Raw genomic sequence first — 16,753 nt, forward strand, 5'->3', positions numbered from 1 at the left:
TCTTTTCGCTGGCGGTCCCTGGTGGCGGAAACCTTAACCAGAACGGACGCGTGCGCAGCAGCGACGGCGGCTCCTTTCCAACGCCGGGCGAAGGAGCGCGAAAGATGAATCAAGAAAAGAGAAGCGATGGAGAGGCGCAAGCGGCGGAGCAGGAGCGGAGGAGCCGCCTCCCCGAGCGCAGCCACGTGCCGCGTGGGCCAATGAGCGGCGAGCGGAGGGGAAACTCGCGGCACCCGTCCCGCATCCGGGTGCGGCCCGTTCCGCGACGCGTCTCGCTCTCCGCAACGGCAGCTAGTCGGGAGCTGGCTCCTCACCGCGTCGGAAGTCGATCGGCAAGCTGCCTGCCCGCCGCCGTGCTGCCGCTCGCCCTGCTGCTCCTGCCGTCGCCGTCTCCGGCCGAGCTGCCGCTGAAGCTCCCGCTGCTCCCTCCGGCCGCTGCCTCTGGTGGCCCCTCGTGTTCAGCCGCGGCTGCTGGGCTGCAACGTGATCATCCCCCCTCTCCTCCCCCCGCCCACCCACCACCTCTCCCCTGGCGCTGCTGTAGTACGTGTGGATCCGCGTTTCTTTTGTGTCCGTTTCGTCTTCGACGTCATCGTACCGCTGGGACAGTTTCGGACAGAAGGCCTCCGCTGTGTTGGAGTTGTGACCGGCCTGTTTCGGCGCTCTGCGGGCGAACCTGCCTCTTCATCCTTGGCCGTAGTCGTAGTACCCGGCGGCGTCGATGAGAGACTGTAGTAGTAGCGTCGACGGCTCCTGACGACGTGGCACCGCGATCACTGCCGCCGTCGTCGTCGTCCACGGCGCCTGTCTGTTTGTGGCCGGCGCTACGCGTCATCGCTCGGTCGCCGCCGTTGCCACTTCCCGAGCCGTCACCGACAACTATGCTGCTACCGCCTTCGTTCATCACGGAAGGTAGGTTCATCTTGCCTCTCTTTTCCGCGTGAGTGAATCTCCTTCAACGCGTTCGTCGGCAATTTGCAGTCTAAGCTTCTAGCTTGGAGGCGCGGTACCTCTAAGCTCGTTGAAATCGCTTACAGTTGACAGTGCTCTCCGACAAATACTTGGAAAGTTTCACGTTCGCAGACATCGTCGATTTCAGTATGCAGCTTATCCCATAACGCAAACGCATTTGCGCGTGAAGTCGGGTGCAGTGATGACAAGTGCCATGGGACACTTGACAGGACGCACTGCTTGCGAGACTTGAAGGGTATACAATGTTTGCGTCTCTCTGATATTGGTCCCTGTATTTGTCACCTGTAGTAGTAAGGAATGAGTTTCAACTCTGATGCCATCGGGATATGGCACAAGCGATATGTTTGTGAAACCTTGTCGATGCTCCCGTTAACTTCCTTACTTTGAACGACTTTACTCGTATCTCCGTCGTTCGCGGAAGCCAGCTTTTGCAGGATTTAAGGACAAGAACCGAATTATCGATAAGAATACTCGTAACGTTAATGCGTAAGAAACGTTGTAGATGACGCGTATATAAGGAAACCGCGCCTCGAGGACAACTGACCAATGTGTCCGAAATTATAGTTCTATAGGGCTGCAAATCTATAGACTCACTTAACCCCTGGCATTTCGTTTCGTCTCGTAGACAATTCTCCATAGCGGACGCGCAATCTCTCTTCGATATCTTCACGGGCGGATAAGAGATTTCTGCTGTGGCGGAAATTTACCTTGTCTACGCATTTCTCACTATGACGTTGCACTCACATGCAGCCATCTTATCTCGCCATTCTTTCGAGATTTCTCTAGCAAAGCCTCGTTTCCTGCCTTTTGCTGACACTGTTCGACATATGTTACTTATGCCCCTAGTCTATAGCATGCAGTAAAAAAGCGATTAGCAGTGGACCCCCTATTGCTGCAGTACTGCTGACGATAAACCACACCATGCTTACCATAACATGCACTTCAGTTTTCTGTAGAATAATGTCGCTTGGTAGTTTATAGTTAGAAACGCCACTTGCTTACATAGTTCATCAGTGAAGTGAATTTAGGAGTAGAACGCTCCAACACTGTTGCAGTATTGCAGATGTTTCTTTCCTTATATGTTATGTTAAGCGTGTCACATTCCACCTCCACTCGCTCGCCCCTCCTGTAGTTTAATTACGCATACGATACGTGAAAAGAAGTTGAGCTTTCACCGCAGTTTCGTTGACCATCAGTTTTTTTTAATTATTCCTACAGTAACAGCAGCCATCGCTCGTACAAAAGTAAACGTCAAATTTTCTCCTTTTTGTTGCACATTGAGCCCGTAGTATTGCTAACTAACATGTAATATCGAAGGAATATTGAAAGTTTCAGAACTGTGCATCAGTTTGAAGGATCAGTGCAGCATGGTCAGGAACGCATCACAGAAATAGAGCGGAACTTTTCTCGAGAACTGTACTGTCTCAGTGTAGGTTTGCCGCTGTTTCGGTATCGAATGAAATGCACAAACAACAAAGTAATGCGATTTTGTTTGCTAAGTGGCAAACACGCACGAACGTCGAAATCGTATAATCCGTCGGACTGCCGTAGGAAGTATATATGCCTGTTCGGACTGTTGGATTAAGTTGTAATCTTGACAGAAACACTTTGGATGTCTTCTTGTTGGTGAGGCCAGTAGCATGGCGAATCGAATGGATCCGCACATGTTCAGTAACGAAAGAATTCGTGGCCCGTTCGGATTTGTAATGTTGGCGTGATTACTGTAGTTGAAAGTACGTTTCATTTTGGTACAGATCGACCAAACCAGTTGCTCTTTGATTTAGTTGCGATCGGTTAATTAACTGTCATTTAAGAACATGCTTTCCGTATCTTTCATGAAGCCCGCGGGCCCATTCATTGTCCATGGGTTTCTGGTTCGTGATCAGGGGCCGCACGCGTGTTCGGCTTAGCCGAGTGTGAAATGTTGTCAGTGTGAGCAAGTTACTCCAACTTAAGTTGTAAATATAGTATTGTACGTAACGTTGTAAACTTCTCTACATAAAGACACAACTTATTCTTTTAAGCTCTAGCGTAGTTACCATCGTCATCGCCTAGTAAGCCGTATCTGAAGGTCGCACCTCTGCATAGTGAAACGAGTCATCGAATTAGTATGCGTTTGGCCTATATATATGGTCGAACGAGCGTGTAACGACGTGTAAAACAGGAGGCAGAAAATAAGCATTTCTAGTATCACATTCAAGCTTCCCCAAGTTTGTTTTGCCAGGCCGAACAGTTCCAAGGGTGCTCGATAAGTGAAATCAAGCAACTTCGTATTCATTGGAAGGGAAGGCCAATATCCGCACTCTGTTAAAGAGCTAGTTGTGAGGCGCTCACACACATTTCTTGACAGTGCGCTTAAATGTTTCATCAAGGAGAGCATGAATTCTTGACGTGTAAACAGCACATGTAGGCGTATCACATTCGTATATGCCACCGGCATTTCCTCATTCAGTTTTTGCCATTATACTGTGTTCATACTTAACAATTGTTTGGTTTCACCACGAAGTGTGATAGTTCGATACTCTCAGTCACGAGACGTCGAGTGTGTGTGGCCGCAGTGTTGCTACTTCTCCTCTATGCTCGCCATATAACAGCCACGAAGTTCTTGACTCCGTCATTGCCACTATTTTCATCAAACTCGCGTATGCAAGGTTTCGTCCTACTCAAGTACGAAGTCACGAGATAGAGAGCCACATACGTTTCTTCGAAAACAATTACTCTTCTATTGTTACGCGAAGTTGCCTATATACAACTATATCTGGTCCTATAGCTGTTGTTCACTGATATGTTGTAATTAGGGAGCGCAGTATCAAACGCAACTTACGTTCGGATTTTAACGTGAATTTGTACGGAAGATGGGAGACGGCGCGGTTTCTCGTCGCGTAAGCGAAAAGACAATAGAAAGAAACAGGCCGGTATTTTACAACTCGCTTCAAGCGCGGTCCCGAAAATTTACTGTGTTGTAAGCCTGCACCTCAGCGTAGCATTTTAGTACAGCAAGTGCGCCGTCATCAGCATTTTCCACTTTCAACACGCGTACACAGTGTGCACATGTAGTTTAGACAGCGCATGGATGCTTAAAAAAGCCACTCCCCACCTCTTTGTTTATTGCCCATCTGCAGTTTTGGGCCACTAGCCCCAATTATTCATTCTATATACCGTTCATTCAATTGAAAAACCATGTTATAGCTATGTAGTAGATTGAGGTGGTTGTGGTTTGTTTCCAGGCCTTATAAGACTTCCTACAAATAGAAAGAGAGACGCACCAGAACAGAAACTGTGAGTGCATTATTTGTTGGGCGTGCACAGATCAAACGTCCACATTGTCATCAAAGGTAATATAGAATTCAATGCTTGCGTTACCCAGAGTAGGTGTCAAAACGTCATTTGCTTGCTTATAGTATAGGTCTCCTCCTTGCTTATTATTGACATGGAATAGCAAGTCAAAATTTGTGAGATCCACCACGCACTGCAGTGCACCTTCCACACAACAGTTAAAAAAAACAAGGAAAATTAATAAATTATTACACAGGTACCCTATACGTGCGCATGTACAGACAAAGCACGTATGGACATATGCTTGCGGGCAAAACACGAAGATACATTACCACGCACTTGAAACGTGTGCACATTTGCAACGTTTCCTTTGTGCAGGAAACAGTGGCAGGAGTATACGTGTGCTTCCATAGATTTCTAAGTACTTCGTTGTCACTTTTGACACTTCTCGCGTGCGCTACAGATCATGAGACAAGCTCACGTCCAATGACATTTCGGCCCGAGTGCTTTTGGTATGAGGGATTGCGTTGTTCTACAGTGAGACTGTTATAGAATAACGTTCTCCCTCCACCAGTGCCTTTTTTTATTGTACTCTCTGTCCAAAAAGCTTCTTGCGAGTGTTCCTTCGCCACGTTCAGCCCCCCCCCCCCCCCCCCCCCCCCCCCCTAGCTTCCGGCGCAGGGTCCACTGTTACTATACATCCAAGCTGTATAAGCACACGGTATATACATACACTCCGTATATTTGCCACGCGCTTCCGCACTCGTCTCTCTTCACAATGTACTTCATGCATGGAGGCGTCATCCATAAAACACCAACGCACTCACACATAAACCGTCCGACCGCCCACGAAACCTACACACACAGCACCACCACCACTGATGATGCGCGATGCGTTGTGCTAGCTCCAAGGCAGCGGGAAAAGTTTCCACACTTGCCCCTCTCCTCACAGAAGGACGATGAAGCTGCCGCACACGGCGCTACGCTTGTAAAACGTAGAAAGAAAAAGGGGGGGGGGGGGGGGGGGGTAAGCTTTAGTCGTTACTATGCTCTTCACCAACGAGACTCCAAGACCGCATAGCGCACACAGTGTACTGCAGCCGTGATGGCAAAGGCACCCCCCCTCCCTCCGTGCTTGCATGCGTGTCTGAGCGTGCGTGTGCGTACGTTCACCGAGTGCAGGCAGCGAGAACCTTATCGGGCGAAACGTGCGGCATCCACCAAAAGCGCCGCGGAGCGCGTGTGTTATAGGCGCATATATAGAGCCGGCGGCGGCCGTCGTTTTTATGATGGGCCGCCCTTTTTGAGGAGAACTTATTTACGATACTGCCCCTGTTTGTTCAAGGACCACAAGGCGGGCTCCTTGTCTCGGCGACAACCGCTCTCTACCGGAGAGCGAGACTCGTTCGGCTTTCTATATCTCGGCGCGAGCTGTTAGTGCGAGCAGAAATATATGGGATACATAGACGGGGGGCGCCGCGCCGGCCTGCCTTCGAAAAAAGTCGTATCGTTATCCGTCGACAGCCTCATCACGCCAGACGACTCGCTGACGCACGTTGAAGCTGTCCCGGCGCGCATAGAGAGACTCGGCCTGCGGGGCAATAAACTTAACTTTTTTGCATTTATTTTGCCGCCGCGACGTCCCTGTCTCGAATATATACTGCCCGCAGCAGATGCGCGCGATTGAACCGGCGCCTCTGGTATAGATAGCGCGCGAGGATCTCGTGTGTTTCAAATATGCTCGCTCTTCTCAACTCACTAGAGAGCTTATAACTTCGGGCTATAGTTGGTTATTCCGGATCGTCAAATACGTGCGTGCAAAAACAACAAGGGACGAATCTAGAAGAGGCATATACATCTCCACTCGGGACATTCTCATCTCAGAACGAGTTGTGCGGTCCGTGTATGCCATCCGTGGAGATGTTTAACAGCGTTTGGACCGCCGCGTCGACTCTTTGACGGCCAGCAATGTGCGCGATCAACTGACTTCCCGTGAACGTCATGGCATGCGTGTATATATTAGAAGGTATACGTAAGCGATGGTCCAGCTATATATTTGCTTTTATACTTGACGGTTTCCTTAAAAAAAAAAAAAGAACGCATCACCGTACTTGCATCCATTCTCATGGGTGGTCGACAATAATGCTTCTATGAAGACTCGCGTTGCACATTATATATCGATAATGAGTTGGGGAAAGGAAACGACAAGAAGCAGAAGACTCGTCAAAAATAGCTGACGCTCGAGGACGTGAAAGATGTGAAAACGGGAACAGGGATTGGGTAATGTAACGATTCTATTCCTTTCCTTTTCAGGACTCGCCAGTAATTTGAACAGTATACTCCGTTTACGTGAACACTAGCATCGGCCGTTCGTGAGCGTTTCAGGATGAAAAAAGGAATAGAACAGAGCGAAAGGAATCGATCGCTTCGTTGCGTACCTGTGCTCGCTGCCAAGAAAGTGCGATGTTTGGCACATCGGAAGCGAACCTCGGAATTCTTTACAGCGTATCATAGTAGCAAATACGGACACGCGCACACAACCCGTGTATATCTCGGCACCAGGCGAAAATTAATGCCTGCTTGAGACAGCTGGCCGCAACATCGAGCTGTGCATCCGAAGCAGCTCAGAGCCACCTGCTGCAGTGTTCTCCCACACACTAAACACAAATAATCCCAGATGGGAGTAAATGCCTCGTCGCCTAGCGCATTCCCGAATGAGAGTTTAATATACTCCATTGATATGGAGTTTTAGTTAACTCCATCTCTCACAAGAGTTTTTATGGTGTCCAAATAAGAGTGAATTTACTTCATTTGTCTCGGGAGTTTTTACGGTGTTCCAACTGGAGTGAATATTACTTCATTTACAGAAGGGGTTGTTAGGTATCCTAATTGGAGTGAATATTACTTCATTTCTGGAAAGTGTTCTTGAGGTGTTGCAAATGGAGTAAATACTAATCCATTTCTGAAGAGAGTTTCTTGACATCCTGCAACATTATTTATACTTTTTTTTCCTGCAATGAATTGAAGCAGCAGCTTATGACATTATGACACTTATTAATGACTGATGAAGTAGTGCAGATGCTATGTTTTGTGTCGGTAACAACCTTTACCGTAGCTTATTTTGTTTTCCACCTTCCTAGTTAGATTTTGAATGTATTTATAAAACTTCACTGGAGACTAATATAAAATTGGATTATAGCAAGAGCATTTATCTACCCATCTAACTTCCCTTTCTCGGCTAGTCAACTCTGTTCAATAACGTAAATCGAAACGCGAATTCAGCACAAATAAAACGACCGCATTTGCGCTTTCACGTACGCGAGAGTATGTGACATTCACAAGGTTCAAGTTGGCACGGCGATTTTTCTTTATACCACTAGATCATTATACTTGACAGGATTATATTCTCGCCTATGTATTCTTGTTAGCATTTCAACGCACGTTATGATTAAATGAAGAAAATAAAATGCGGTTTTCCGGATAGCGGTATAATGTATATTTTATTATCTGTAGGCATTACAACATCACACGGGAGACAAAACATAGAGGGAAACACAGAATTTTAAGAAAAGTACGCATAATAAGAGCATGTTGCTTGAAATGATAGATATCAATTAACAATAATATAAAGCATATACCATACATCAGCAAGGCCAAGAGTCCAACATAACGCACATTCAATAAACAAACACGCACGACAACAACACACTGCTGATGTACTGATAAAAGGAAGCGCGGACAACATTGAATGACAGAACGATGCGCAGCCAACTGTAACAACAACTTAATTACTCGAGTGAACCATACAGACTATCGCTCTCCTTAACTTTGGGGGAACCACATTTAAAACAAGACATGTAATCCACTTACAAAAAAAAAAGAAAAAGAAAAACATCTTAACATGGCAGCCGACCTACACACTTTTGCAAACGGTTTTTACTCAATATGTGACATTGTGAGAAGTCCGTAGATAATCCCGTATTTCAAAATTGGATGGAGCTGGATTCTTCCCAAATTATTGAGGACAGATGTCAACAAGTGAACACGCCCAAACGACACGATTTGACTGCTGCCAAACCGACGTGCAAGTTTATGATCGCGCCCATTGACCATACCACTTTAGGGGGTCCTGAATGGCATCCTCCTCGCCGGGAGAGGGAGAACACGCAGGCACGCTAGCGACAACGGACACGCCGCATTACGGTGGGGTCAGTGTCCACAAAACCTGTCAAACGCCTGTCGGAGTGACGAGAGACGGCGATTGTTCTCGCCTCCCCAACTTTCTTGCAGTCCCCATGCTTCGCGTCGCCTTGGAATTAGTGGCGCGTCTGTGCCTGCCTGAGCGCTGACCGATGTCAAAATCCGGGAATATAGTTTTGCTGCAAGCGGTGCTGCAGCAAAACTATATGCACACGGACACACATGAAAGCTTTCATGCGTAAAATTTCACGAAAAAGCAGTGACGTAGACACACAGTAAAAACGCACGTGCGCACACACGCGCACATACACTCAAGCAAAGTGCACACGCGCCCTTTCCTCCCGCACTCACACCCAAGCACAGACACGCTATTTTTTCGTCATAATATCGGCCCGCCCACTTTGTATAATAATAATAATATCGTCATAATATCGGACCGCACTAATGGCATTCTCAGCTTAAAGCGAGTTGCTAAAGAAAGCGTTAGCGCCACATTAAAGGCACCTCCTTCGATACGTGTAACACGTAACGCGACGGCCGAAACGTTCAGGCTCAGCTGGTTCATGCAGCATCGCCTGCCATTCTCGAACAATATTATTCTGGCACGCCAAGGCGTCCACTAGAGCACAAGTAAACGCCACAACTCCGAATGCAAGTACCACTAGCTATCTGCAACGCTCACGAAAAATCGTTTCACCACGTTTCACCTGAGGTGACTGATGCGAGGTTGGCTCCGCTGGACGGGGCTAGTCGGGCGTGCGTGAATGACATGGCGGCTGCCCGGCCTAGGGCAGGTGTCAATGGATGTTAGGCCTAAAATCACGTCTTCATGCCGTCGTCGACGAGGCGGTGGGAATCTCCGTCGTGTGCGGCGTGCTGAGGAAGATATCGAGATGTCGTTGCTGCCACGGTGACGGCAAAGGCTTGTAGAAACGGCCGCTGATTATCCAAAGTAGTATCCATGAGTTGAAGTGCACGAAAGAAGAAAAAATTGCAGAGCCGTATGGGACACGACTGTGCCTAGTATGCGACTGCCGCTCTAGCCTCGATTTTACTCCATTTACATATGAGATTTCTCGTGAGGGAGAAAACTCCATTTTAAGACCGATTTTACTACATTTATGAGTGTTGGGATTGAATTCACGTTTTTATATCGAATACGTTCCCGCTGATGAAATAAGATTTGCCGCCGAGTAGTTTAAAAACGTTGCGCGTCGTATCTCTTACCTATGCGGCCTGTAAGTTGTGTTTACAGTGCACGGAGGAAATACATTTTCACTCCATTTCACGGCACGAGGTTTTCGCACTGATAAACACCATTTTGTAAATGGAGTGATATCAGGTCATTCCGTTTTTTTCCTCCATCATTTCGGGAAGGAGGTAAAATCATGGTTTTATGCTCTTTTACTCCATGGTGATGGAGTAAATGTATTGGGCGATGGAGTTTTAAAAGGTATTAAACCATAGAAACCCCCATTCCGGCTTATTTGTGTTTACAGTGCATAAATCACCGCAACACAATGGTGAGGGCTATGAGAACATGGCACGTTTGCCTCGCAGCGCTTCAAGGCCTCAGAGGGATTAATGGAGAGTTTAGTCACAGCCTATAGCAGTGCTATCGTTCGACGTATACAGCGAAATAGCGTGTCCAAGAACTGCAACGGAACTAGAGCTATAGGTGTCTTGTGGCGCTGGTATGCCTGCTCTTGTGTGGAAATACTCTGATCTTCGAAAAAGAAAGAAAACGTTGAAGACGTCTTCGCGATGATTATGAATATCTTTGATTTGTCGCGTCAGACTGTCCAATTAAGGCTGCCCGAGACGCTGCTTACGCGAACGGTGATTGGCTAAAAACAGCGCCTCGAGCTGTCCTGTGCACTCCCGGAGCGACAAATCGAAGATACCTTATGTTTTCGCCGACATAAGTTCTCGTAAGGTTTACGCTATCAGGTAGAATTGACCTACGTAGCTTGTGACAAAAAAAAAAAAAAAAAAAGGTATATGCATGTACCACGTAGCTGGACAGAATCAAGATAATGTTATTTTCCGTTACTTGGAGCAAGAAATACTATGTTTTGTATTTCGCCTAATTACGTATTTAGTTATTATTACTCAATCAACTCCTCAAGTATTGTATTCAGAACAAAATTGTCAATGAGAAAATTGTAGACCATCCTGGAAAATTGCCCGATCCAGCTTATTGTTGCTCAATACGTACTACATAAAAGTTTTTTCCAACCACCTCTTGCTGGTTTTAATAAAGTTTATTCAGTCAGTCAACCTGAAAGCCCTCGAAACACGGAAAAGTGCAGCGCCACAATTCGCGCGGCACTTTTTTTGCGTTTACCTTGGTTCTGTCCAGCTATACGTTTGTCCATTTACATGGGACAATGTCCGTTATTCAAACAGGAGGGCCAATGGTTCCCATGCTGCACGAACCTTGTGGTCCACTGTTGAAGGAAACTAATGTGCGGCTCTCACTTCTCTCGCTTTACCTGCAATCGCATGCTGGCGGAAGCATCGATGCACTGCACAGGTGTGTAAGAGAAATGACAGCCGCCACCACCTACAAGTAATCTGCCGGAAAGCCGCGTGACATCCAGATAGGAAAATTCGCACGCGTGCTCACACTGATGCGTTCCCTTTAACTGCACATCTTGCGGTATAGTCTGCTGTATACGACGACGACGACGCTCACGCAACACTAAAACTCCCTAACGTTACCAAACACCCACTCGGCGTTTCAGCAACGTCCGTGGGCCGTAAATAAAGGCTTCTTTAAGGGATGCGTACGTACGCACACCGACACATAGCATGGCTCAAGACGGGCCGTCACATGTATACGGTGGCGCCGTGTCCAGCGCACTGCCCGAGCGCGGTCCATTGTGTGAGCGCGCGCGCTCTCCTCGTCCATGCATGCGCGGCGCTCATTAAGCCGCCCATTTCTTCGCAGTGCACGCACGTATGCGCATGTGCACGCGCACGCTAGAGTCAATACGAAACCTCGAAGGGCGTTGCAAGGCGTTTACGCGCACAGCCAGGGCGCCGGCCGCGCGCTCGGTCCGGCTCCGCGCGTATATAACCATGCACGCGCGGTTTGCGTTGCGCCGCGCGTTGGGTGTCTCCCTCCTTTCGTGCTTGCTTGCGCGGCGCGACGCCACGGCAGGACGGCGACGGCGCGCCCGAAAACAATGGGAGAGCCACGGCCGGACGGACCGGCGAGCTCTTTCGCGAGGGCCGGGCAGCGAGCGCGTTGTTGGCAAGCGATGCGTTGGCACGCATCAGGGCGTTTTCGCGGAACAGAAATCGTTATACGGCGAGCGAGTCGCGATGGCGAAAAAGCTGCTGCTGCTGCTGCTGTTGCGGCGAAGGAATGGAGGACACTGCATGCGAGAGAGAGAGAGAAGGCCCGAGCGAAGAGTTTATTCGCTGGAATTTTGCTTGATGTGGCACCGAGCGAGCGGCGACCCGCGACTCCTCCCGTATATAATACAGACGGGATTATGGGGCGTCGTGCCTGCTTTGCTTGCCAGTCGCGCGGCTTGGTTATTGGCGCGCGTGCGGTTGTGATTAACGACAGTGACAGCACTCTTGTGAGGCGCGTGTTACTTCATGCAAAGACACAAGCGCACGTTATTCACGCCCGTCTCGATAAGTGGACATGCGGCATATGAAACTGGCTTGGACTTTCGCTCTCGCTGGTCTATATGCACGTTCAGCTTGGCGCTGCTCCGTCTTCTCCGCTCCAGTTCTTTCTCTTACCGCCTTAACATGCTGTGCTGCCAAGGATTCAAAGAGCGACGAATTTGTCGCCGCTGCTGATGAACTGTGCGTTGTATGCTATGCACTGATCACCCCAGACCGTCTTGTTTTCGAGCGTCCGACGTCGCTATTATATATCACCACAAACACTGATTGTTAAGAGGGCTGGATTTCGCTTCACTAATTTATCAACGTAGTGCACTACGTCTGGGGTGTACAATATACTGTACAATACTACGTCTGTACCAACAACACTATACACTGTCTCTGGTGGGAAGCTGAGCGGTCACCAAGAAGAGTCCCTCCATGAAACGACAAAAGGACACAAGGCTCGCACAGCTATATATATATATACGGATGAACCCGGATCGCGCGCGCGCGCTTCTTCTGCAGCCGAAAGGAGGAGGAGGACGAGAAGAGATGCGTCACCCTTGATGCGGCGAGCAAAGGGAAAACTAAAGAACACAGCAAATCCAGAGAACAAAAGAAACAGCGAAACGCTCGTGCCGGCGCTCGTTGGGCAGGGCTCATTCAAGCTCTGAGGCAACAGTGTGCGGCGAAGAAGGAAAGAAAAGAAGAAGCCACCGAACGGAGGGAAGGAATCCACTCGCAAAAACGCCGCGCGCGCGAGACGCCCAGGAGGAGAGACGAGCATCCGGGAGCGCGCGCCGAGGTGCTTCGGTAATGTTCAGGTGGCCGGCAGCTAGCAGCAGCAGAGCCGGTCTCTCCCCACCAAACGCCACCGCACCTCGGTGAGCGAGCAAGGCACGCACAAACAGGCAAGCAGCAAGCCAGGTATATAGTAGGCATGCAGCCGGGCCCCAAGCGCATTTGGCGCAGATAAATTCGCCTCTTTCGAGCTGCACGAGGCTGAAGCCAACCCCTCCTCCTCCTCCTCCGTTTCCTCCGATACTACAGACTGCACGCGCGCTCATCGTATACACGCGCGTACGCAGCGTACACTGTGTAAGCCCAAGTCGCACCCCCCGTGAATACTCGCAGCCCCCCCCCCCCCCCCCCACCCCCTCGCTCTCCCCCCCTCTTCCATCCTCCCGCCAATGAACTAGGAATCTACTATACGCCCTCACCGTCCTTCTCGGCTCCATCTCGTCTTGGCGGACGACGTGTGCTGCTCGCTGCTGCTGCTACCTCACAACATTGCACGCGCGTGCGCACGTTATAACACAGAGGCGAATGCATGCGCTGCCGGCGTGCGAGCTCGGTTGGCTTGTTCTTGGGCGCGCTTCTCTGCCTTTTGCTTCTATTCTATACCTGCTGCGTTCTGCTCCTGGCTTGCTTTAATCCCCCGCACCTTTTCTTGCTCTCTCTCTGTGTGCCTCCTCGCAGTCTGCGGAGCGAAGGATATAACGAGAGAGACTTGATTCCGGTTGGCCCCCTCGAATATGGCTGCTGTTGGCGCTGCGGCTGAGACGTATATACGCGTTGCTGCAGCTTGCTGCTGCCTCTTATACAGGGTCTGTCTGGAATGAGAAGAGCGAGGGAGAGAACTGAAAGAAGCGTATGTCTGCCTCGGAAAGATTCGAAGGCGGGCGTACAAAACTCGCTACGCACAGTGGCTGTAAACCAGCGTTGTTGTTGAGCTCACAGGGTATCATATGATCCCCACAGGGAATCATATGTATGCAACTGTGTTGTTGTCTGTCTCACTGAAATCATGAATTGTTGCAAAAGCTATACATCAGTGGAATGTTGCTTACGCGAAAGATTGGCTGATTGGCCCACTGCATGATATTAGCTTTTTAAAGCTACATTTGCGTCATGACGGATGCCGCAAGGCAGGGCACGGGGTTAATTTCAATCGACCATCTAGTGCTCGTCAATGTAGTGTCGTCTCAGTATACAGTGACGTTTTCTTGCAATTTGCCAGCTTCGGAGTGAGGCCGTGGTTAAACAAAATATAGAGCCAGGGTTCTCATGCTCACTGGCAGAATGTACCCTGAGCCACCACGACTTGCCTTTGCAACAGATGACGATTCGCGGCTGGCTCGTGCCTGGCCCATCGATCGTATCAATAGCCTCCGGCAGTGACTGGCACAAGATGCTTCATTCCCTCTGTGTACGCTGCCCTCTGTTATTTGTCTACATTTGTGTTTCACTATAGTATGTGACAAAGAAGTGGAAGCTTGGTCGACGTGACCGTCGATCCGCCGCCACCAAACTGTATTCCACATGACGCTTCGCGGTCATCGGGACCATTCGGCTTAGGTTACACCCAGAAAGTGAGGCCAGTGACACTGCCGCGCACCTAGCAAGCGTAACTCTGTCGTGAGGTTGCGTTAAGCTTCCGTGTGAGGTTTGTATAGACACACAGCAGCACATATACGGAGGCGTATTTGCCAATTCCGTCCAACTTCGTCGGTGCAATGCTCCGTTCGATCTCTCTCTCTCTCTCTCTCGAGGCGTGCCGCGTTATCAGGCTCCGATAGCGCGCACCGATGGCGCGTGCTCAAAGGCGAGAGAGCGCTCGCGCGCGTGCTTCGAGAGGACGGCGGTGGCTGCGGCGTCCTCTCCCACCAGCCTCTCCCCTGGGAGGCGGGTTCACCGCGGACCAGACCAACCCACGGAGCGACCCACCCCGCGAACGTCGGCGTGCCGCCGCAACAACTCGTGCTGCGCTCCTGCGCAGTCGGCAACGTTGTCGAACACCCCTTACCCCCCCCCCCCCCCCCCCTCCGAATTGTACCCCACCTGCCTGTGCCAACCCTTACTCCAGGTATGCATGGTCGCGGCGTGTGCGCTATACGAAGACGACGATGGCGATTATTAGGGATCCGCATGATTGAACGGCCGCATCGAATCAGCGTTATTATAAATACCCGAGCGGCGGGCACCTGCCATTATTTGCTATTATTCGAGGCGTACGAAAGGGGATGCGAAGAGGATGAACCGGTGGGATAGGGAGGTACGTAGCGTGTGTGCACTGTGGGCGTTCGTACGCCGAAATGTTTCCACGTACGAACTGTAGTAACATTCTTGTTTCTGTCGGGTCTCTTTTGTGACACGCCCTCGACCCCTTTATTCTTTCTTGAGCTTTATTTTTTTTTTTTAGTTGTGTAGCGATGATGTGCATTTTTGCAGTAGTCCGCGTCAGACAAAAAGAAAGAGAGGAAAAAAAGGAAAACGACAAGAAAGAAACAGAAGTATAAAAAGGCAACTTTGTGACGAGGTTTTGCTCTGGATTTATATTGTTGGTATAGTTGTTACACTTGAATACCAAGCGACGAGTCCTACTCGAGCCACCACTTTCTCGACGCTTTCTTTCGCATAGTGAATAGCCATTCAGCAACACATCGTGTTACGGTGACATTATGAAGTGTGGCGGCAGTTTGGCGAGATATCCGAGCAATAGATACGTTTTTCTTCAAACTGTATATCGTATAGACTGAATCCAGCGGTTTCATGAAACGTGTCGTTTACTTCTAGCATGAGCGTGTGTCATCGTTGCAGTTTCCTCGACTTGCACGAGAATTATATGCGAACCCTGTATAGCAAGTCTAATTAATAGCGTATTAAGAACAGTCGTCCTCTAGTCCTTATGGTATACGCGCTTGAAACAAAGCGTGTCACTTGTTTTCGGCTGATATCTTTGGACTGCACGAAGAATTCACTGTCAGGACTGTGTTGCCAAAACTGCCTCTCTCTCGCGCATTTCATGTCGAGTGCCAAAGTTACGTTTTTGAGGATCGCTCTTTATCTGTGATTTCTAGGTAAGCCGTGTGCCAACCGTCCCACGTAAACACAATCTGGCAGAATACCCATCGCACTGCATTGTGTGTCACTGCAGAAAGAACAGTAGCCTATACCTTTTTGAAAAGTATGCCTTTCAGATCGTGATAGTCTTATCGACAGCCATTCGCACCAAATTTCAGGCCAAGCGGCAGGCCACAAATCCAGCGTAATGAGTAGCGTGTCACGTTCCGAACACAACAAAGATAATTATAACAACTCACTCGGTAAAACAGACTTTTTTTTTTTTCCTGCAGATTTGCACGTTTCGTTTGTTTCCTCATTGTGCGCTATATAACTTTGGAATGCCGAATTTTATAAGCACGCCTGTCCATTCCGTGAGTTGGGAATTCTCTTTTCCACGCAAGAGAGTATTTTGCTAGCTATTCTGGCTTTCCACTGTGTTGCCAAATTTAATGTCAACATAGCAACACCTTTCGACGCCCGTGCACTACTACATATACACAGTGGGCGATACGGCATCTCTGTTTCAATACCGAGAACTGTACGCCTGCTGCTTTCGCATTCAAACGCCCTCGAAAAGTAACGAGCAGTAAATCACAGTTGGACTTCATTGTATCTACGCGAAGTTCGCCTTGTCCGGCACCGCGACGCGATCCGTTATGCACAAACGTCAAGGAGGTTCGGGGCGTATTCGCGTACACGTATACGTATCGCGAGCCCCCGTGCCTGAGGGGCGCGCGCAATCAATCACTCCAATTAGACCGACCGGATCAGGAAAGAAGGACGAAGTTGCGCGCAGCAAGAAAGGTTTCTTCGCCCATGGCTTCGACCG

The 16,753-nt window shown here is 49.3% G+C and overlaps 1 protein-coding gene across 1 annotated transcript in view; it reads left to right on the top strand.

Moving 5' to 3' along the window:
- The first annotated feature begins 259 nt into the window (after nucleotides 1-259).
- The window catches only part of LOC119461109 (protein sister of odd and bowel), a 425,754-nt gene continuing 409,260 nt past the window's right edge, over nucleotides 260-16,753 (top strand). Inside the window, exon 1 of the mRNA XM_049655189.1 lies at nucleotides 260-912. Within this exon, the coding sequence (XP_049511146.1) occupies nucleotides 882-912 (31 nt within the window). The 5' untranslated portion in view covers nucleotides 260-881. The remainder of the gene's footprint in view (nucleotides 913-16,753) is intronic.

This window comes from Dermacentor silvarum, chromosome 8 (genome assembly GCF_013339745.2).
Source record: "Dermacentor silvarum isolate Dsil-2018 chromosome 8, BIME_Dsil_1.4, whole genome shotgun sequence".
NCBI lineage: Eukaryota > Metazoa > Arthropoda > Arachnida > Ixodida > Ixodidae > Dermacentor > Dermacentor silvarum.